At 40.9% G+C, this 21,465-nt stretch overlaps 1 protein-coding gene across 5 annotated transcripts in view; it reads left to right on the forward strand.

Annotated features, from left to right (window-relative positions):
- The window catches only part of PCNT (pericentrin), a 71,925-nt gene continuing 50,460 nt past the window's right edge, over nt 1–21,465 (forward strand). For 3 of the 5 annotated variants that reach the window (XM_058421286.1, XM_040069101.1, XM_040069115.1), the window contains exons 1-15: nt 1–130; nt 4,703–4,900; nt 6,343–6,393; nt 7,208–7,387; nt 8,154–8,297; nt 10,612–10,776; nt 11,073–13,532; nt 13,618–13,710; nt 13,926–14,102; nt 15,048–15,303; nt 17,220–17,278; nt 17,453–17,627; nt 18,223–18,359; nt 18,898–19,009; nt 19,910–19,942. In XM_058421286.1, coding sequence (XP_058277269.1) covers nt 77–130; nt 4,703–4,900; nt 6,343–6,393; nt 7,208–7,387; nt 8,154–8,297; nt 10,612–10,776; nt 11,073–13,532; nt 13,618–13,710; nt 13,926–14,102; nt 15,048–15,303; nt 17,220–17,278; nt 17,453–17,627; nt 18,223–18,359; nt 18,898–19,009; nt 19,910–19,942 — 4,294 coding nt within the window. In that variant the 5' untranslated portion in view covers nt 1–76. The remainder of the gene's footprint in view (nt 131–4,702; nt 4,901–6,342; nt 6,394–7,207; nt 7,388–8,153; nt 8,298–10,611; nt 10,777–11,072; nt 13,533–13,617; nt 13,711–13,925; nt 14,103–15,047; nt 15,304–17,219; nt 17,279–17,452; nt 17,628–18,222; nt 18,360–18,897; nt 19,010–19,909; nt 19,943–21,465) is intronic. The other 2 variants (XM_058421287.1, XM_040069116.1) reach the window with 1 other exon arrangement.

Genomic DNA, 21,465 nt, shown 5'->3' on the forward strand with positions numbered 1-21,465 from the left:
CCCGGGGCGGCCATGACCGGAGCTTTGGTAGCGCCGCGCTGACGGCGCGGGCGGCACGAACCGCCCCGGCCGCCGCATGGAGGCGCAGGAGGAGGCGCGAAGCCGCAAGCTGGAGGCCGGCAGGGCTAAGGTGAGGGGAAGGGGTCCCGGCTAGGCGGAGGCTGCGCCCGCCCCGGTCTCGGCGCGCTGCTGGCAGGCCGGGGGGCGGCTTCGCCTCAGTCCGCCCCGGGTCTCTCCCCTCCGTTGCGGGCTCCGTGTCGCACTCGGAGCTGGGTGTGAGGTGCGGGCAGCGGCGGAGCCGGGGTCCGCTGCTCGCCCGGGGCTGTCCCCGGAGCCCGGTGGGGCTGCCCTGGCGCTTGGCTCCGCAGGAAAAGCCGTGCCCAGCGGAGCTTCTGGTGCAGCCCGCCTGCGGGGCTCCCGTCCCGCTACACAAGCACAGAAACGTTACCTCGGGTGAACACAGAGCAGCTGACAGCAGTGCATATACCGTCCCTCAGGCGCTGTTTTGTTTATTTTTTCTTCCCAGCTCTCCCATTTTTGCCTAGGATTCGGTGTTTGTGGGAATAGCGCATTTCCAGTTGAGTATGTCAAAGAACAGGTGTTGTTTTATTACTCTGCTGGCTCATTCGCTTGCCTGTGTGCCCGCAGGGAGCTGTGCTCGGTTTGTTGGTTTCCAGTCACACCGGTAGCAAACACTCCATAAGCTTTGCACATTTATACGTGTCTTCTCTTGAGTGTAGTTTAGGGACTTGTGTAGAGCTCACAGGATGAGGCTGATATATAAAGATAACATTCTCCAAGTAATTATTACCTGAAACCATGTGTTTAATGCTGGTAGTGTGCTAACCCCGTTAGACAAAAACTTCTGCTTTGTTTTGGTAATGATGTTCAAGGAGCTAGCTGGAAATGCCTGGTTACTTTCCTTTTAATTCAGCATTTCTGCTGGGTTTTGATCTGATTCATTAGCTCAAGAGAGAGAACTCTGAGAGCAGGAGTCCTTAAGGTTGAAAGGTTACCTTAGTGTGGCACATTCTGTTAAAAGAAATTAATTCCAGGTGCAACACCTGTTTATGATTAGAAAAACGTGACAGACTTAGCTTGAATAAGTTATTAGTTCCCACCTGTTGGAAAACTGCTGTTTTGCCATTTAAAAAAAAAAAAAAAGCAGGGACTTTTATGTTTCAAGTTACACCTGCAGAGCCTGTGTTGCATTTACTATTTTTTATACTGTGCTAAATCTCTCTCTTCTCATTTAAAGTAACCCCATCATTATTGGCCCCATCAATGCTGCTGCAGAGTGTCATAGGCTGAGAGGAGAGGAAGAGTTTTAGAGAGGCCAAGATAGATGTAATGCTTCCTCTGTTGATTAAAATGTCACAGAGATCTATTCCTTGGCTATTCCTGTGGGCACCAGACAGCTTCCAAAAAGCTGACATTTCCCCTTTTTTTATTTTTCTGCTTTCCTATTTTCTAGTTTTCTTGGTCCTACCCTCCTCATGGATACAGCACAGTTTTGAAAAGGAGGAAGAGCCACGAGCAGGTGCAGGTTCTCCTTCCTGTGGTGCAGCTTAGGGGGATCCCATCTCTGGTGTGACACAGCCGTGTTCAGTGTCCATCAGATCAGCTTTCTGAACCATCTCCTCATCCCTGCACGGGCGCTCCTGACAGCAGGGGATGGCAGTGAGGTTGCTTTGTGTGTGAGAGGCCCCTGTTGTAGCAACCTGTGCAGTGATGCAACTGCCGTTTGGTACTGCTTCAGTCTGGAGGTGTGAACTCCTGAGGCCTTTTTGCCTCACCCCCACCCTCCAGAAAACAATTTATTTTATCTTTAGCATCCTTAGATTTTAGCTGCTAAGCAATGACTTGGCATAGAAGTATGATCTAAATGTTTTCCTTTTCGAACCAGTACTTGCATTATTCTTTTTCATATAGGAATAAAATTCCATTATTGAGATGCATTTAAGTTATCACCTAATAATAACTATAATGCCAACTGTTGTATTTATTGGAGATTGTAGTTGGCAGCTAAGTACTGATGGTATCAGGTACTTCAGATTCCTGTTTCCAGCAAATGCAATACTGATAGCCAGAGTAGTAACTGAGAAACAGAACAAGCCTAACTATTCAGTGCTGCTTTTTTCTCCCTGTTTTTTTCCTACCTCACATTAATTAGTCTGCATGTTAGCCACCTCTGCCTCTAGCTGCAGAGCTCTCTGTGCCATACCTCGGGTGTGGGAAGTTTTGCTCTGCCTACATTTTACAGTTAGGACCTGAAAAATGAGTTCAGGTTTTCCAGGAGGTTTCCCTACCTCATCATTTTGAGGAAGGTCTAGAGAATATTTCTTGGTTTTGTCTAAGAGCACTTTTTGTTTATGTTTGCTGTATCCAAGAGCCGGAGTAATGTTTATTTGAACAACCTGTTTCTGTTTGGTGCTGATGTGGTTTTCTGCTCTGTTCTGTTTTCTCTGGGTGTTGGTTTTGATACTAGGAAGCACGTAAAGTAGTACATCAACTTTTAACTGACTGCTCCTGGTGAAATGAAGCTGCAGTGCTTTGGTACCTGTAGAAAGGTGTTCTTGTGTTACAACAGCTGCTTGGGATGCTGTGGAGGACAGTGCTCTCAGGGCTCCTGTGGCAATGGCCAAAAGTGAAGCTTTCACCTTTGCATATGCTTCTGGAAAGCAAAAGGAGGGTTAAATCTTTCAAAATGGGATCTCATTGTGATGAGGCAGAGGCAGTTGTGTGCTGCTTTCTTCACATTCACACTCATTACTTCGTGTTGGGTAGCTGGCTGTGAATTTGAGATTCTCTTACAATGACACTTAACTTTATGTAGCTGATGAAAAGCTTTGGCAACCCGATATTGCTCTAAATAGGACTTTTCCCCTAAATCTGGAGCATGTTTGAATCCAGCCATTCCACCAAGTCCAGCAGTTCCATAAAATTTTGGTGTAGTTCAATACTTTTGCATGGTATGTGTTATGATTTTATATGTTTAGTGCATGTGAATGGGACAAAACAAGTTTTGTTTTCTTTGACCTATGCATTAAAACATTTATACTGTTCAGGTGTTCAGTCATGCCAAGTCTTGGTATTTTAATGTGAGATACTTGGTCTCCCCTCATGAATCCACAACTGCTCTCTGTATTGCTGCTCTCTCTGCCTTTCAGCTTTTCTGCTTGTTTTACTCCTGTTTTCCCTTTTTCCCTGCTTCAGCAGTTTCCTCTGCTCTCCATTTTCATGCAGGTTTCCTCCTGCCCCGTTTCCCCATGTTATCAGGTTAATTAGTGCTGTAGTTATTTTTTGACATACATTGCCATCAGCGAGTGCTGGAGTTGACATCTGGTTTCAGAGGATGGTATTTGTGTCTCACTGCAGCTTTATGATCTGTTCATTCTGCTTAGTATGAAAGGCACAAGTGTGGCAATCTTCATTTAATCTGCATTTCAGTATTACTAACTGTAGAAGTTACAGAGGATCATCTTAAAATAGGGTTTTTGTATATATGACTTTTTTCAGCCAAAAAGAAATTTAGGTCTTTCTGCAAATATCCCTTTTAAACAGGCTGCTGGGTGTAGCAGCTGTGTAACTGTGCGCCTGTTGAGTAGCTGAGCTGCCAGGTAGAAGTACCTGTAGGGAGAGGGGACTGAGCTAGATCCTTTTCACAAACTGAGTGAGAAGAATGGGACAAGATTTTTCTGCAGGGTGGCTTTTTTGACAGGAAAACCAATTTGTCGAGCAGTGGATTTTCATATGTAGTGCAGGTAGAACTTTGCAGTGATATTTACATCCAGTCATCAGTTGACTATCTCTTTTGTCTCATCACAAGGATATGACACTGCACTTGATAATCTGTGGTTTTGACCTTGAAGAAGTCTTTTTCCTTAGGAGAAGGATGTCTGGATTTCTGCTGTGGGGGAGATGTTACTTGGAAATGCTGCCTAAATACAATACTAGAGTTGAAAATAACAATAATCCTTTTAAAGCTGTTTAGGGTGTTAGGGAGAGTTGGGTAATAAATTGTCAGTGACATTCTTTACATGTCCCTGGGGCTTCGTAGAGCTGTGATAGCCTGATAAAGTAGAGCATCTGATTCTTCAACAGAAGAAATTAAAATGACCTGGCTTAATTGATTTTCTATTTATGTACTGGAGGCTGCTTTCTGGCGAAGAAGTTTTGCTGTGTTCTCTTAAGGGGGTGGCAGGGAAGGAGCATTAAAATTAACGGAAGTGAATCCTCATCTCAAAGCTTACGCTGGCTAAGACCTGTTTAGATGTATTTGTAGGGGTGTGCTGGTTCTGGCACCATGACAAGGGGGTTCTCGTTTTTGCTGGTCTTGCAGAAAGACTGCTCAATTCTTATTTTTTCCTAATGCTTCTAGTATATTGACAACTCGTTCCTTTACTAATTTGTCTTGCTGTAATTCTGGGTTATCATTGACACACAAAGTTTCACTGAGTAAAACTTTGATTCTTGTGTGGAAATGAGCCTTTAGCGCTGGTGTGAGAGTTATTGCTTAATGGCACAGTTATCCAGTATGTTTGGAATGTGTGGAAAGTAGGCAGATAAAGCAGTTTTTCGGCAGATGTATATATTTTATCAAGATAGGAGCTCTGTCACCCATGACTGTGTTAATCTTGTGGTCCTGCTACTTTTTCCTTGCTTACCTCTCCCTGTACCTCTTGCAATCTTTCCTGAACAGTTTGCTTACTTCAGACAGCGAAAAGCAAAGGGCGACGTCGCGCAGTCGCAGAAAAAGGCGGCGAAGAGGAAGGGCTCGGCTGTCCACACGCATGAGCTTCCGAAGGAAGAGCACCCAGTAGCAGCCAGAGATGCTGGGATGGATGTAGAGGGTCAGACTGAAGACACCAGCCTGCCAGAGACAGCAAGAGAGGCACAGGTAAATTTTAGTGTTTCTCATCTTCGCTCCGCTCCTGTCTGCGGATAACAAGCGTTCCGGTGGTTGTTTTACTCATTGGTGTGCTAGCTCACTGGCACTGGCCTCTCGCTGCCCTTGGGAGGTAAGTGAACTGCTGTTATTTTCACTTGGAATAGTTCACTCTCTAGCAGAGTGATCTCATTTACTGAGTGAGACATCTCCATGGTATGGCCTAGGAGGCTGTTATTGCCAGGGAGCTGAATTAAAAGTATTTCAGTTCTCACTGCCATGGACTTCTCTTTGGGCAGACTTAAGGTGACGTGGCTGTGAATCTTTGCACGTAACTTAGGGTTATGTGGCAAATCCGGATTGGGAGATCAACAGATTAAAAACTGCCAGGATCTTACCATGCACAGCGTTAATTTAGTTTTGTATCACTTTGCTGGCTCAAATATGCTTAATGTTTTCTGAAAAACTGTAGTTTATTCCAGGAAGCTCTTAGTAGCCATTGTAAAGCCAACATAGATGGTATTTCCACAGATTTGTTTAAGGTGACTCTGCTTGTGTCTGATGTATTTCGGTGTGTACGTACTGATGACTCTCTAAAGGCAGTAATGTTCTCTGTGGAGAGAATTTTGAGGAGCTGTTGACTTCTGCACCAAAAGCATCTCCCCAGACGTTGGTGTGTTTTCACAACATACCACAACAGCATCAAACTAGTGTGTTTGCAAACCTGCAGTGATGGGGGATGAAATTTGGGTGTGTTATCCTGCTTTCTGTTGTGAGGGTATCCCTGATGCTTTCAGGTTATCTTCAACATCATGTTACCATTGCAAAGGCTTTTATGAAGCTACACACGAGTGTCTGCGCTGAGGAAAAATGGTGTTTTGTCACTCAGCCAAGCAGTGTCCTTGCTGCATTTATGTGAGCTTAAATTAAAAAACAAACAAACAGAAATCACTTACTGCTGCTAAGCAGCTTTTTCCAAAATCACTGGTTTGTAAAGCAACTGGAATTCTAGGTTACCTGGAGAGGGTACCTCCAGGGAGACAGTAATCATTGGGAACTACTTCAAGCAGACTCAAAATGCAGGGAGAGCTGTGGACTGCCTTTTCCAAATAATGCAATAATCATCTTGGTCTTGTTTTGAATTTACTGAGGGGGAAACCTCTTTCAAGGTATCAAGCTATGTTAAATCTGTGTGTCAGAAAAAGGTGTTGCTTTTGGGATTACCTGAATGGTTTTAGCATGTTCGTTAAATAATCTCATGTCAGTTACTGATTTTTAGTAGTAGATTAAAGATTGCTCAAATATTTGCCAGCTACAACAGCAGAGAATCAAGCATTGAATCAGTGTTGAGGCTTACCCCTAAATTTAAGTAGACATTATAATACTTTTGTTTGTTTTTCCTTATTTTTATTTAAAATAGCTATGATTTAGCATTTGTTTTGTTTATTTACCAGGGCAGCACGGATTTGTCTAGCTGGGAGCCGCTGGATGATCATGCAACTGCAGTAAGTGTGAAAGGATGTATCTTTAGTAGAAGATGCTGGATAGAGCTGAGAAGAAGACTGTGATAGTTGGTTGCTAAAATGATTAATGGGACATTGTTATCAAATGTGATAAAACTGATGTGATTTCACTGTTTTATGGTATACAGGTATTTCTCTGTATGTACATGTACTGGCTGTGAAGTTCGGTTTCTAAGAAGATTGGGTTTTGTTAGATCATAGACTCTGCCCAGAGAAATTTGAACGTTTTTAATGTTTCCAGTTGATACATGAGTTCATTTTTCATTGTGTCATACAATATAACCAAAAAGTATTCAAAATAAAACACAAGATACTGTATCCTCCATGATGTTGGTAACAATGTTGCTCATAAGAAACCTCAGAAATTTTCTCTAAGAGCTTTGCATTGTTGTTTCTCCTTTGGGTGGACTGTTCTCCAGTCAGATGGATGTAAAATCTTTCTTTAAATTGGTAGTATTCTGCTTCCTTCCGCACAACTGGAGGTATTTAAATCCCCAATACATGTCAAAATGGCATGTTGCCACCATTTGGTGCTATAGAATCACAACACACTTACTTTACTTTTGTGCCTTAAAGTATCATGAAAATGTATTATCTATGATCATTTTTAATTTGAAATTTTTAAGCATTAAAGATTTTTTGTATGTAGTGTTTCTATTAGATACAAAGTTCCAGTGTTGAATTACTTTTAAAGTCAAATTTGCCCAGGACTTAACCTGGAAGCTGAATTTGTTTTCAGACAAACCAGAAATGGTATTTTTAAGTGAATAAATGCATTTCTGTTTCTTTTATGAAGAAAGATCGGATAAATTCTGCTGCAGAATACAGCCAGGCTGATGCTCAGGTGTGTCAGGCGAGGATAGCTGAGCTGGAGAGCAGACTGCTGGAGAAACAGGAAGCAGTGGAAAGGCTCACTGAACAGATGGATGAGCTGCAGGACCAACTCACCCAGCACAACGATTCTATGCAGCTTCAGGTATGTTTCACAGAGTTGGCTAATGGGATAATACTGCCTTGTTTTAATCCTAAAAATATTTAGGCTGCAAGACTCAAAAACCTATTGTTTTTCAGTGAAAGGTACTTCACCTTGCTAACATGTAGTGCAAAAAGCAGCGTCCTCTTCCAGAATATTAAAAAAAATATATATTTTGAATTCCTTTTTTCTAGCAGTTCTATGTAAAGGTAAATTATTACCAGGTGCTTTCTAAGACTAGTTACTTTCCCCTTCACATGTTCTTTTTCTCCTTCTAGGATTGGGGAAACAAAGACATTTCCAGTTGGTGAGGAATAAATTGAAAAGATAAATGTGATTAACATAAAATAAGATTAATGTATCCTATCTTATTAGCTTCCTCTCACATGACTGAAGGGAATTGCTGGCAGATAGGAGACAATTTAGGGGGTACTAAATATTCATTCTATCCTTTTTGAAAACTTGATTGCTTTTTACATCAGTAACAGCTACAAATTTGGAAGTAAAAATACCAATTTCATTGCTGGTATCCCATAATTTGTTTTTAAAGTCATTTTTGATTAGGTTTGTCATTTCTGAGACCAGTTTAAGATTCTTCTTCCATCATGCCTGCCATCATCTTTGGACACAGGGTTCTTTGGTTCAAGTTGGTTAAAACTGAAATGTAACTACAGACTCTGTAATGGCTTTGCTTCAAGAAAACTTACTTGGTTCCAAAGATGTTAAGAATATTTTAATATTAAAAGTGCACTTCTTCTGACCCCTGTAGGAAATGACTGTTCAAGAGCAGAATGAAATCATCAGGAAGTTAACAACCTGCCTTCAACAGGCCAAGAAGGACCAGGATGAGCTACAGGAAGAGGCTTCACGTGTGGCTGGTCAGATCCCTGATTTACAGCTCCAGTTACATCAGGTGTGCCTCTCCTCCAGTTTGGGTGTCCTTACAGAGACTGCAAGAGCAGCTTTAGACTATGAATGTGAAAACACTGAGCCTATGATGTAGCTCTTCATAGTTCACTTTGTAGTAGAGCAGTGAAAAGGATTTCAGGGCGAGGCAGGGTTTTTTCCTGGTTGCTACGGAGAAGTCCTGGAAATATCCTCATATTTTCCACTTGCTTGTGTAATGTTTTGAAGGTCATTGCACCTCTTTGTTTATCACTTAAGCCCTTGTTAGGGAATTTTACACAATGCTGTTAGTGGTTATGGATCGAGTGAAAGCATTAGACAAGCCCTGCCTTAGGTTCAGTTTTTTGGCAGCAGCTCGAATTCAGGTGAGGCACACCTCTCTGCTCTGGCTTGCAAGTTCTAAAGAGTTGCAGATCAGGTCTATCATAAAATGAGTTAGTTACTGAATAGGGAGGAGATTAACAGATAAATTACCTTAAACGAAGAACTACTAGTAGATTAAGTAAAATAATGCACAACATAAAGGTACCTATCTTATAGCTAGCAAAGAAATAGTGTCGATTAGGAGTCAGTGTGACTTACCACCAAACTGATGATGAGGTATACAGATTCCTTTCACTCAGCCCCCAGGAGAGTAACCACAAAGTGACATCCCAGCTTTGGGGAAGAGCCCCACGCATTTCCATGGAATGTGCAGAAGACTTCTGCCTTGGGAAAATTTGGTGTAGCTTTTATAGTTTGTAAAGTTAATGTCTGTCAGAAATTCAAGCTTACCTTCCTTCAATTTGTCTCCCAAGGCAAGATGTTTATTGTCAGCTGGGAATGCCACCTCAGTGGTGCCACAAATATCTCACTACCAGACAGATGTCCAGCCTGAGATATTTCACCAATTAGCAAATTCTTGTGAGGGAGAAGATGCCCTGAGCTATTGCACCAGCTGATAGGCAGAGCATATAAGCCACTCTCTGGTAGGGGAATGTCCTGCCACAAGTGGTTTGTGGCCTTTACACAACTGTTGCTGTATAACTTGAGTTTGCATGTGATCATTTGTCCTTTGGCAGAGAAATCTATGAGTTTCTGCTTGGGCAACTGGAACATCTCAGCTGTTAGACAGAAACTTGCTGTGCTGAGATAATGTGACTTGGCTCAAAGGAAAATTTAAAATAACATGGTTCAAGCAGCCTCTGTGACACATAGGAACCTGCCTCAGTGCAACAGGTTGATGATGGATATAATCTCTGGATAATGAGATATACTGCAGCCTTCCTCTGCTTTAAAATGTATTTTTAAAAGTGCTTTATTCTTTCTTGGTGATGCTCAGTGTTCTAGTGGCTGTTCTTTCTGAACCTATGTATTTGTTGTTCTTGGAACCTTGTAGTATACACCAAAGAGAAATGTTTCTGTATAGTGACTGTATCAGGTTTGCAGGATAAGAATTGCCCTACATGGGGTTACTTATCTTAAAGGTCTGCATAGGAAGGGAAAGGGGGTTAAACATTTTAAAAATAAAAACTGAGGCTTTTTAGTCCAGGATTTATCATAAAGGAGTTGCCTATGCCCTGAAAAATAAGCTGTCTGCTAAATAAAATTTTGTAAAATAATAAAAAATACTGCTTTCTATCTACAATTCTGGTTGCAGCAGCAGAATGTGGTAAAAGTGAAGGCAGCTCGACAGGTGTTTGCCATTTGCACCATCAGCCATTGAAAGACAAGGATCAAGTCTCTAAATAGCATTTCAGGCATATCCTAAATAAGTCCAGTGAGCCAATGCACATTGTGAAAGGATATCAACTTTGATAACAGATGAAAGCACTAATACTGACTTACATATTCTTCTTTGGTTTTAGCTACAAATTGAGAAAAATATATTAAATAAAACATTTTACGTTACCCCAATGGGGGACATGTTTTCCTTTAATTTGAAGGAATGTGGAGAGGAAAACACCAGCATTTAGTAACGAGATGTAAATCCTTTGCAGAGAACACTGGTTGCGTTCATTGTCCTCTTAATGGCATGTCTAGTCCATTGGGAGCTCTACTTTGTATTGGAGGGATTCAGTATGGTTCATTATGCTAGATTTATCGGTTCATAATGTTAGAAAATTCACCTTAGGGATGAATTATCTAACATTTGCATTTTTCAGGAAGTAATAGTATCTAAAACATGACAAGTGTTGTCTGCCTTTTTAGGGTGGTTTTTATTCCTTGAGAATGAAAGATTTAGGGTAAATCTGTAAATAGACTTGCTTACAGTGAGACTTGTGTGTGAGTTGTTCATATATGAACTTTCTCCCGACTGTGAGTGCCTTTTATATGTCCAGGTTACTGAGATGCTGAGGAGTAAAAGTCTCAGGAAAAACGAAGGATTAGAAGCCCAGCAGCAAATGTCCTTGTTTCAGGATTGTCTAAGGGAGCAAAATGCTCACTTGGAGATACTGCGTGAGAAAGCACATGACCTGGAAGTTCAGCTGGAGTCTTCCCAAAAGGTAAAAATATAAATTTTTTTAATAATAAATTTATTTCAAATTTAGTGATAACTTGAATTTACTGTAGTGACATATTCATGAAAAAAGTCTTTTTATATAGAAATAAATTTTTAGGGATTGTGATGACTAACATGCATTAATGAAACAGCTTAAGATCTGGTTTCATTTTGGAAAGTAACTAGTAGTGCCATAAATAGAAGCCTTAAACGTTGTTATTTCTGAATGCAAATTAAAAATATGAAGCTCAAGGAAATTAAATCATGGCATATTTTATAATGTAATGTTTTATTTTTAAGAATACCAAAGATAAAGAAAATCTGCTTACCCAAATGGAAGAGGATATGAAAGATACAATGCAAGAGCTACACAAAAGCATAGATGAAAAAGAGCAATTTATTAAAAGTCTTCAAGATCAACTGACATCAGAAAGATCTGGCTTGTCTGTACTACAGCACACACTTTCTCTTCGCGACTCAGAAATAATAGAATTAAAAAAAGAAATTGCTTTATCCAAAGTGAAAGAACAGCAATGTATTGAAGAGATGAAAATCACTCATGAGAAGGATATTTGCAGACAGTTGGATAACTTGAGGAACGAGCTGGAGAAGTGTTACAGAAGAGAGGTTGCAGAAGCCAAGCAGCTCTATGAAGAAGAAATTATTTTAAAATATAAATATGAACTTGAACAGTTAAAAAAAGAACTCTGTGCTTTAAATTCTGAAGAACATATTCAGAATTTGAATGGCATAATAATTGATTTAAATATTAGGCTTAGAGAATCTGAAACTAGTAAAGAAAATTTGAGGAAGAAACTTGAAAGCCAACGGGAAGACTTTCAGAGGGAAAAATCTGAAATAGAAACTAAATACAAGGATTTAATTGATGGCCTTAAGTGTCAACTTTCTTATGCAGAAGAGCAAGCGAAGGAAGCCCAGCGATATAAAAAAGAAAAACAGTCCTTGAATGAAGAGATTCAGAAACTGAATTCCTATATCCAGGAATTAAATGAAAAAAGACTTCACGAGGCTGAAAAAAGTACAGATGTAAGGCAAAAACATGGAGAGATTGTCTCCAATAAAAAGTTATTGGAATTGAGGGAAAAACCGATTTTATCAGGGATGTCTCAGTTGCAGGGAGTGGATCTTGAGGAGGTGTGGGACAGAGCACACCAGTTGGAAGGTAGAGATGAGCCCGTGCATGGAGAACTGGAGTTTCAGCATGACTCCTCAAGGGATCACTTAGAAGAAACAAAGAATTTGGAAATCACAAAGGATAATGGAACTAGTGAAGGGGAGGACCTGTCTGAAGAACCCTTGTCAGAACTCAGGCTTTTCAGTGGTGATGAAGGTATATTGGCTAAATACCTCGTTTCCACAGAAACTCCAGAAGACTCCTGCGTGTCCAGCTCTTCGGAGGGCTGTGCCATTGAAGAGGGCAGGTGCAGTATGTATGGGTTAGACAGCAGTGTGCTCCTAGAAGCCAGCAGGGATTTGATATCTTCTCCATTAAACTCTAGCATCGATGAGGGGACGTGTCTCAGTGGCTTGGCTCAAGACACGTTTGAAGAGGCAGAGGTGAGAGCAGAGGCCTTTGTTACATGTGTGTCAGATGGCCCCCTGCAGCAGAACAGAGCTGGAGCCCACGGTGACATAGAGGATGGTGAGATGATGTGTTTAGCAGAGAGACATCTGAAGCCAACTGATCAGCTCCATCAGGAGTCAGCCGTGGAAATGCCTTATCAGAACACCCAAGAAGTTGTTCGAAACTGGGAAAAAGCCATGTCTGAGCTCTCTCGTATGCACGTGGAACTGGAGGAAGAACGGGAAGCAGGGATCTCTTGTGAAAAAGAACTTCTTCAGAAAAGGGAGAAGGAGAAAGAACTTGAAAATAAACTCATGCTTCTAGTAAAGCAGCAGGGTGAGGGTGGAGGCCAGCCATCTCTAACACAAGTGTCAAACCTCTCTACCTGGCTAGAAATGGTGAAAGACCTCCAGGAGGAAAGAGACATGCTGATGATGCAGCTGCAAACTCAGGAGCAGTTAGTGAGAGAGGTTCAGGAGCAGAAAACCGCTTCTGATCCCGTGACAAGTGAAGTGCAGGCTCTTTTTGACCGTCAGTTGGTGGCTTTGCAAAGTCAAAGGCATCAGATGCAAAGCCAGCTTAATGCTCAGAAGGCTAAAACACAGAGAATAGCAGAGCTGTTCAGTCAGAAAACCATATCTGAAGAGACATTGCTAAAAGAACGGGAGTTGCTCAAAGCTGAAATCAATAGTAAAGAACAAAATTTAGCACTTCTGCTGAAAGAAAAAAGAGCCTTAAGAGAGAGATTATCCAGTGTGGAGGAGGATCTAGTGAAAGCAGAAAAAGCACTAGCAGAGAATGCTAGCATCATTGAGGACCTTGAGAAAAACATCCATGAGCTTAATGCTGAAATGGAAAACATAAAAGATATACAGGAGTGTGAAAGACTGAGCTATGAGGACAGGTTGAACCTCAGCAACCAAGAAATTAATAAACTTACTGCTGAAATAAAGGAGAAGACTGCTGAATACAACGAGGAAAAAAGCCATTTGACTGAAGAGATTGCCCAGTTGAAAAAAGCTCATTTGGAGCTGGAGGCTCGCTTGCAGGAGTCCTGTCAGGCTGCCCAGGAGGCTCAGTCTAAGATGGAGAAGCATTACCAAGAGGAAATGGAGAAGATGGAGACTCAGCGCCTTGCTGAATTAACTGAAGTGAGTTTGGCACACGAGAGAGAGGTAGGAAAACCTGATAACTGCAGGAGTTGTGGGGTTTCGGAATGCTTCAGGTAGCCATTGAAAATGTTTGTATGCCTGTTTTCAGATAAAAGAGTTAAATGCTGAAATAAAGGACAAAGTGGAGGAACAACAGAAGTTGGAAGAAAAAAGAAAGGAAGAGATTGCTATAATAAAAAGGGTACCTGCTGTAATTTGGTTTATTTTGGAAAAATAAAGTAATTCAGCATTGCCATGTAAGCGGTGTAAACATTTCAGAGACGCAAAATTCTATTTATTGGGTTTTTTCCATGGCGTTTGTGATTTGGGGTCAGGAGGAGGGGAGAATTTTGTTCCATAGTTGGGCCTAAGCAAGCATATTTTGAAGAAAGCTTTTCATCAGAGTGTTCTCTGCAGGTTCATGAACGAGAGCACGATCGGGAAATCTCTGAGCTGGCAGCTAAACACTCAGAGGAAATGGAGAAGCTCCGTGCTGAGCTGATGGAGGAACAGAGGCAACGTTTAGATGAACTCCGGCAGCAGATGGAAGCCACACACAGAGCAGAGCATGAGCAAGCTCAGCTCCAATCCCAGGTAAAAACAGGAAACACAGTGATTAATATCATTCTTAGCTGACTGTTGATGATCTCCAGCATGCACAGAAATCAAGGAGCCTTCTCCTTAATTTTTGTGGATATTACACGTGCTCTTTCACATGGAGCTGCAACCGAAGGAAAAGGAGTGTTCTCTTGGTGGGTGATAGTAGATATTTTTTAGAGGAGTTCTCCAGAATCTTCCCTGCAATTATATTTTAATGTTAATTCTGAAGAAAACTGGATGTTTAAGTTGATGGTTTTAAGAGAGAAAAAACAGCTTTGTAATTTTTTGTCTCAGCAAGTGTAACAAGTAAATTTTATAAAGAATATAAACCACTCCCACTTTTTAATCACCCCACTATTAATAATTAGGAATGCTTTCCTGCTAAGCTGAAGTGTGAAAACCTGACTTACTTCTATGTATTTCCTGGGTTTTTGAATACTTCTACTCAATGGGAAGTGGAAATGCGAAGAATATTTCTAGTGTTAAGTCTAATTGCAACGTGTTGGTACATTGGTCAGTTTACTTAAGAATTGAGAAGTGGTGAATTTTATTTCTACTTCTCCAATATCACTTAGAACTTAACTTTATTAGCAAATTATAACCAACAGCAAACATAAGGAATTCTTTCAGTAGACAGTGAAAGGCTGGGGTGAGCTTGTGTTCTGCTTTGATGTGAGGAAGTGGACAGATACAGGATATTTTGTAAGAAATGAAAAGGTAGGTAAGGAAATCTTTTTACATTGCACTGAAAACTTGCAAGTCTCATTATAGCAGCTTATTTTAAGAGTTCCTTTAAGAGTCCTTGCCACAAAGAAACATTTTCCAAGTACAGAAAAGCAAAACTTGAAGGTGTTTAACAATCATAACTGAAACTGGTCATGAAAAAGCGAGCACATTTCATTAGAGGGGAGGGAGAAACCCTTTTTTACTCCACTGCAGACACTGCACAGCCTTGAACTGGAAGCTTTACGCCTGACCTTAAACAATATGCACACCTCTCAGCTGGAGCTTACACAGTCCAACTTGAGGAAAGAGAAGGAGACTGCCCTCATGGAGCTGCGGGAGATGCTCAACGACAAACGTGCTCAGGAGGTAGCGATTCTGCAAAGCCGCCACCAGCTGGAGTGGGAGAAGATCAGAGAACAGTGTCTGAAGGAAAAAGAAGACCTTAAGTCCAAGCATCAGCAAGAACTAGGTATTAAAACTGAGGAATAAGTATTTTCTTCCTGCACAGGTTCCTGTCTGGGTGTAGAGCTGGCCTGTGAATGACAGCTGTTGTTACCTCTAATATGGGCAGGACTGGCCATGTCCAAGAGTGCACGTTTTATGTATGAAAATGAAGTTGTGCAGACATAAGTTTAGTTGTTCTTCATCTGTAAATTAGTGCCAAACTGAACTAACTTTCTTTCAGGAGGCTTTAGACCAAGCTCTCATAAAGAACTTGGTCAGTGCAAAGAGTGGAAATCTCATCCCTTATGTCTTGTCAGGGTTTTTCTTGCCCTAAGTCAACACTACTGTTGTCTTTCGGAGATGTGTGAATGCTTCCTGGCTTACCCTCCCAGTGTTAGGAAGGAGTGGGGAAGGAACTGAAAGGCTCAGTGAGAACCTGTAGCTGGGTGTCCTTTGAGTTGCACTTCATATAAGATTGTATTGTGGCATAAGCAAGAAGGCATTTGCACCTGAAGGTCTGCCGATGATGCTCTTGGCACTGTTTGGGAAATTTCCCTCTTTCCAGGTCAGATCATTTCTGACTCATATGGCAGAGCTTGAGGAATTTCTGGGGCAAGGTGAATCTTGCAGCACTTGACTGAGGAAATTTAGAGTCACAGGCTGGTTGGGATGGAAGGGCTCTCTGGAGATCATCAAACCCCTGCTAGAGCAGCTTCACCCAGAGCAATTTGCACAGGATTGTTTTCAATATCTGCAGAGCAAAAGGCTCCACAGCCTCTCTGGGCAGCCTGTTCCAGGGCTCTGTCACCCTCACAGTAAAGAAGTTTTTCCTGGTATTCGAACGGATCCATGGGGAGCACTGCCAGTTGCAGGGCTCCAGATAGACTCTGCACTGCTCATCACACCCCTCTGAGATCTGAAATAAGGTTTAGAAACCATTCCTTTAGTTGTCCTTCCCTAAAAGAGAGAGAACATTCATTTAGGGGTGTCTATTTTTGACCTAAAAGTAGGAAACCATTTGTTACCACCAGCAGTGCTGCAGTGAGCTGGTAGCACAGTGGGATTTGGGAGCAGGAGGAGGTCAAGATGCAGTTCTTAATACCAGAGCTCTTAAGGTGTGTTTTGCCAATGTACCTTAATACCAGTTTAATCTGTTTTCAGTTCCCATGGAAAGACTTGACATAATGGTTGTATATGATAAACTATTAAATATTATAAATATATATATATTTAATATATATAGTATATATATTATATAGATTAAATATTATAAATATATATATATTAAATATAATATTATAAAATAAGCATAGGGAAAGGTGCTTTGATGCTGTGGGAAGGTGGCCAACAGGCCTTTACAGGGTTCCTGCAAATCAAAAGAAGGGGCTGAACAAGAAGCTGGAATTAATTGAGGAAGGAGCTGGGAAGGAAGAATCTATTGGTGTTAGTGATAACTGAGAAGATAGTGGCATCTATCTTGCAGTCTTTTTTCCTAAACATTTGTAGCAAATTTTGAATTTTCCCACCTGCTGCTGCATGCTACTCCTTGTGTCTTTCTGGAGACGATTCTGTGCTCATAGTGGTGTGCAGTGAAATGTTAAAATCATATCAGTAGTCATTTGAATTTGCATCTTTAGGGTTATTTTTCTTTTTACTGTCATGTTCACTGTTGGCTTATGCAGGTTTTACTAATTAAATTGAACTTTACTTTCTGAGTTGGCTTTTGCAGCTGTAAGTTCTCAAATGCTTCTTTTCTAAAATGAAAGTGACCTAATGGGATATTACATAACAGCAGGTGTGGCTGGAACCCAGCATCTCACCCTGCTCTATGCCTGCCCATTTAAGTCCTGAGTTTGATGTTGAAAATTGTAATCTCGTCCGTATTTCTACTTACCATTTAATATTTTCCATAAATTTATTAATAAGTATTTTATTTCACAGTTGACCAGAGAAAGAAAATAGAATTGGAAATGGAAGAGACACATGTCCAGGCATTAGAGGTACAAATTCTGTTCTTTATACAAGAAAAAAAATAAAGCTCCTTTCAGAAAACAAGAGCTGGTACAAGCCCCATATCTGCTACACTTTTATTGTAAAGGGCAAATAAATGGAGAAAAAAAATTTAATTTACTAAACGTGTTTGCTTTAATATAATGCATATCTTACTCTCTTAGAGCCTCAAAAGAGACTGGGAATTAGAGTCTGATAGGCGTTTAAAAAGTGTGTGTGAGGAGCTGTGTGAAAAACATCAGAGTGAGATGATTGCACTGCAGAAATCTCTGGAAATGGATTTGGAAAAAGTCAGAGCAGAGCTGGGGCTTCTTTCTGTTGAGAATGTACAATCTAAAAGTAAGTATCATGGTCTGGGAGGCAGCTGTTTTACTGAACAGTGACATAGCTAAGTGATTTTACGTGTCTAAAAGCAAATGCAAGATGCATTTATGTAGCCGTATTTAAAAACTGGGCCTATGGCATGGGACTGTGTAGACAACAGGTTGTAAATGAAACACTGTTTAAAACCTGGATAGCATTGTTGCGTTTTCACTTTCCACAGAGTATGAGATGCGAGATGAGTATTAAAGGGAGGTGCTGTTTGGCTTCCATCTGAAAACCTGTTTTGACAGTTGCTGAATTAATCAAAACTGTGATTAATATTAATAGAAGCTTTTTTGGACAAAGAGTTGCATTTGGATTGTGAATAGTTAATGCTTAATGGAGCAAATGGTTGTCTCTTGGCTGACTAACAGTGTGGGATGCAGAGAAGTACGGAGCAGTGCATGGAAACGTTTGACTTTCAAATACTTTACTGTTCAAGCATTTCTGTGGTTCCCTGAAAGCCAGTGCTTAAGCTAGAGACTTGCATTTCTAGTTTTGTTGCACAGAAGTTGTACAGGTTATTCATTAAGCGGGATGAGGGAGTAACAGAACTAATCTTTAATTTTAGTGAAATGTATAGAATTGGAGAGGCAACACCAGTTAGCCATCACAGAATTACAAGAACAGCTGCAGGCTGAACATAACCAACTCCTAGAAGACATAAAGATGAAAAGCCAAGAAAAAGAACAGGATCTTCAGAAGGAGGTAAGTTACATTTCTTTAGTTGTTCAGAGTAGTTGATTACTCTTTATGCAACAAAAACTAGACCATATACATTTCATCTGGGTGACCTGTTTGTATTTAGGGATGTTATTGAAAAAAGCAAAATGCATCATGAAGCAGGTAAATACTCTGGGATTTTCCATAGGAGTTCAAAATCTTTGGAATGCAATTGCCTTTGTGCCATTTTGTGCCATCTCTTCGTCCATATTTATATTCCTGATTTTCTGGTTCTTGCATTTTATGTGGCTAATGTCTTCTTTTTTTGCCAGTGAAGATAATTATGGCATCAGGAACAAATTCTTCCCTCTCAGAGGAGTGGGTGTCATAGTTGAGATGTTGCTACTCAGCATCTCTGATACTGTCAGGAGCTGACAGAGGTGGTGTCACTGTTTCCACCTATTTCTGACAGAAGTGTCTCTTGCATGTAAAATAAGCTCTGAGAACAAAATTGTTTAACAAGTTGTGGTGGGGTGTTTTTTAGGTTTTAACATGTTTTGGGGTTTGGGGTTTTTTTTTGTAGCTGGACCAACTTCAGTTCAAGCATGAGCAACTCAAGGCCCAGTCACAAGAAGAAATCAGGCAGCTTTGGTCTCAGCTTGACAGTACCCGAGCAAATCGACAAGAGCTAAGTGGTATGTTCATAACCGACACGTTGTGGGTTTTGTCTCCTCTTGATACAGAAGTACACATTATTGACACAAAATGCTTTTAACTGTGTACCAGAAAAACACAGGAAGGTCACAGTGTCAGTGGGTTGTAGCCCAATAATCTGTCTCTAGGTTGAGGTGAGTCAGTGTCAGATGACATGTTCTGCAGTGTCAAAAAGCATGGTATGACTGTGGGGAAAAGCTTGCTCCTGTGCTTTTCCTTTCCCTTTCCCCTCCCTTCCTGCACACAACAAAAATCTTTAGTGAAAACGAATGTCAAATTAAGTATAATGTCATTAAAAACTGGAGAAAATGCTGGTCAGTGCAGTAGCATGCTTCTGTTTGTATTTCTGTTTCAAGACCCAGGTGTATTAAATAAAACAGCCAGTTTTGCAGTTTAGTGGTTGGAGATGACATACACTTTTGAAATAAAATAACATGTCTTAGATATGTGTGCACAGACACTTATAACATTAAAAACTTCTGGGGGAAAAAACCCGAACCTAGAGACCAAGACTCTGCCAGTATTCTCCTTATGTTGAGACTCTAACATGAGGTTCTTGAGTTCTGCTCGGGTAGTTAGAACAAATACTATTTCAGACTTGCTTAATAATATAACTGAAGGTAGCTTTTGAAGTGTATTAGGTGGATTTGTTTGGTTTAGTCATACACTAAATAAGTAATTTTTTTCTATCTAGGCAGACTTTACCTTGACTGTTTAATCTTTTTGTTTTGATATTACAGAATTATAGTACATAGCACTTGATACTATTTGCTGGAATTCTCTGTAGCCCTAATCTTTAACATTTCACGTGTCTTTCCATGTTTCTAATCACTCACAATCCTGTTCTTTGGACCCTTTCTGTTTCTTCATCTTTCTGGAAGGTGATGAGACCAGAATGCAGGCTCCAGGTCCAGGTGAGGATCTCTTGGTGTGTGAGATCTTAAGTGTTTTGTTTTACTCTGTTCTTCATTTGAGTGATGATTTGACCGTGCATTTGGGTCGATGGTAGGATTCAAATCCCAGCAGCTGCATGATGGGATTGCTGCTCTGGTGTAAGAATGACATGCCAGTTCAAAACAACAAAACACTTTTTTGGGGTAGTTCTGTGCTAGTAGACTTTGCTGGTTAGGCAAAGCTTACCCATGTCAGATTGGACTTCTCTTGCTTATGGCATTGATGGTGTTACTTGTCCCTTCTTGTCACTTGATTCCTCTGGTCCCTGTGCCTGCTCCCTTTGGAAGCAGGCTTGAACCATGGACTTACTTCATGGAATCATGGAGTGGTTTGGGTTGGAAGGGACCTTAAGGATCATCTCATTCCAACCCCTGCCATGGGCAGGGACACCTTGCACTATCCAAGGCCCATCCAACCTGGCCTTGAACACTTCTTCTCTTACTCTTTCTGTTTGCATGTTCATGGTGAGAATTTTTTTCATGCCACAAGTGCATTTTCTGGTTTGCTACACAATACCACATTGTGACAATCAGTTGTGTTGCTCCTGGATGGCATCCTCTGTTTCCATCAACATTTCTCTTGTGGAACAGAAGCAACTGCTTTTCTCCAGGAAAGTTGTTTGTTTTCAAGGAACTTCTTCAAGTTCCTTCTTCTTGAAATCTATTTCCCTCTTCAGTTCATTCTTTGGGGATTTAACTAACTTGAACTATTCAGAAAGTTGAGCTATTGGGAAAACTTCTCTCTCTTGATATTTTTTCCCTACCTTTCCCAAAACACTACTCCTGCTTTAATAGAGGAGGTGGGGAAGAAAGCTCTCAGAGGGCTAATGAAAAGGCTGCAGTGCTGGCCATTGTTCTCACCCTCAGGAAGGGGCAGCTTGCTGAACCAGCCTTGTTAGCTGCTTTTTACCGCAGTCCTGTTTTATTGGTTGATTGTTTTAATTCATTCAGTTCAGCCTCTGAGCACACAATGGGTAGCAAGCCATCATTAAAGTAATCCAGAACTGATTTTATTTTCCTTCCTGTGATTTCTGGTTTTCTGCATAGTTTGTGCTCAATTTGGTTTTGTTTGGATAGTTTTGCCTGAAGAAAATTAAATGTTCTTGAATAATTTATTGCTTCTGGGTGCTACAACAGCAAGCAGGTGTGAAGATTGAGCTGTGGTGCAGGACTCTGCTGTTACCAGCCTAGTCCTGGACAGAAAACAAGGAGAGCTAACACATGTGCTGGTGATTTTTGCTCTTAGCATGAGGATGGTTTCTCTGAATGCAATGTAACTGAGAATGTCTTCAGAGGAAGGAGTTTATGTCTTTCAGAAGTTCATTTTTCTTCTCATGCTATTTCCAGTAAATGGTTCTTACCTCAATCTCTGCCTTTTGTGACTCCCATTGAGAAGGGAGTGGCTCATGGTGTTTTTAGTGGAAATATTAATGGGGCAGTGCCATTCCTAAACCACTGACACTCGGCAACTAAATCTAATCTTC

The sequence above is a fragment of the Hirundo rustica genome, chromosome 7, assembly GCF_015227805.2.
Source record: "Hirundo rustica isolate bHirRus1 chromosome 7, bHirRus1.pri.v3, whole genome shotgun sequence".
NCBI classification, from domain to species: Eukaryota; Metazoa; Chordata; class Aves; order Passeriformes; family Hirundinidae; genus Hirundo; species Hirundo rustica.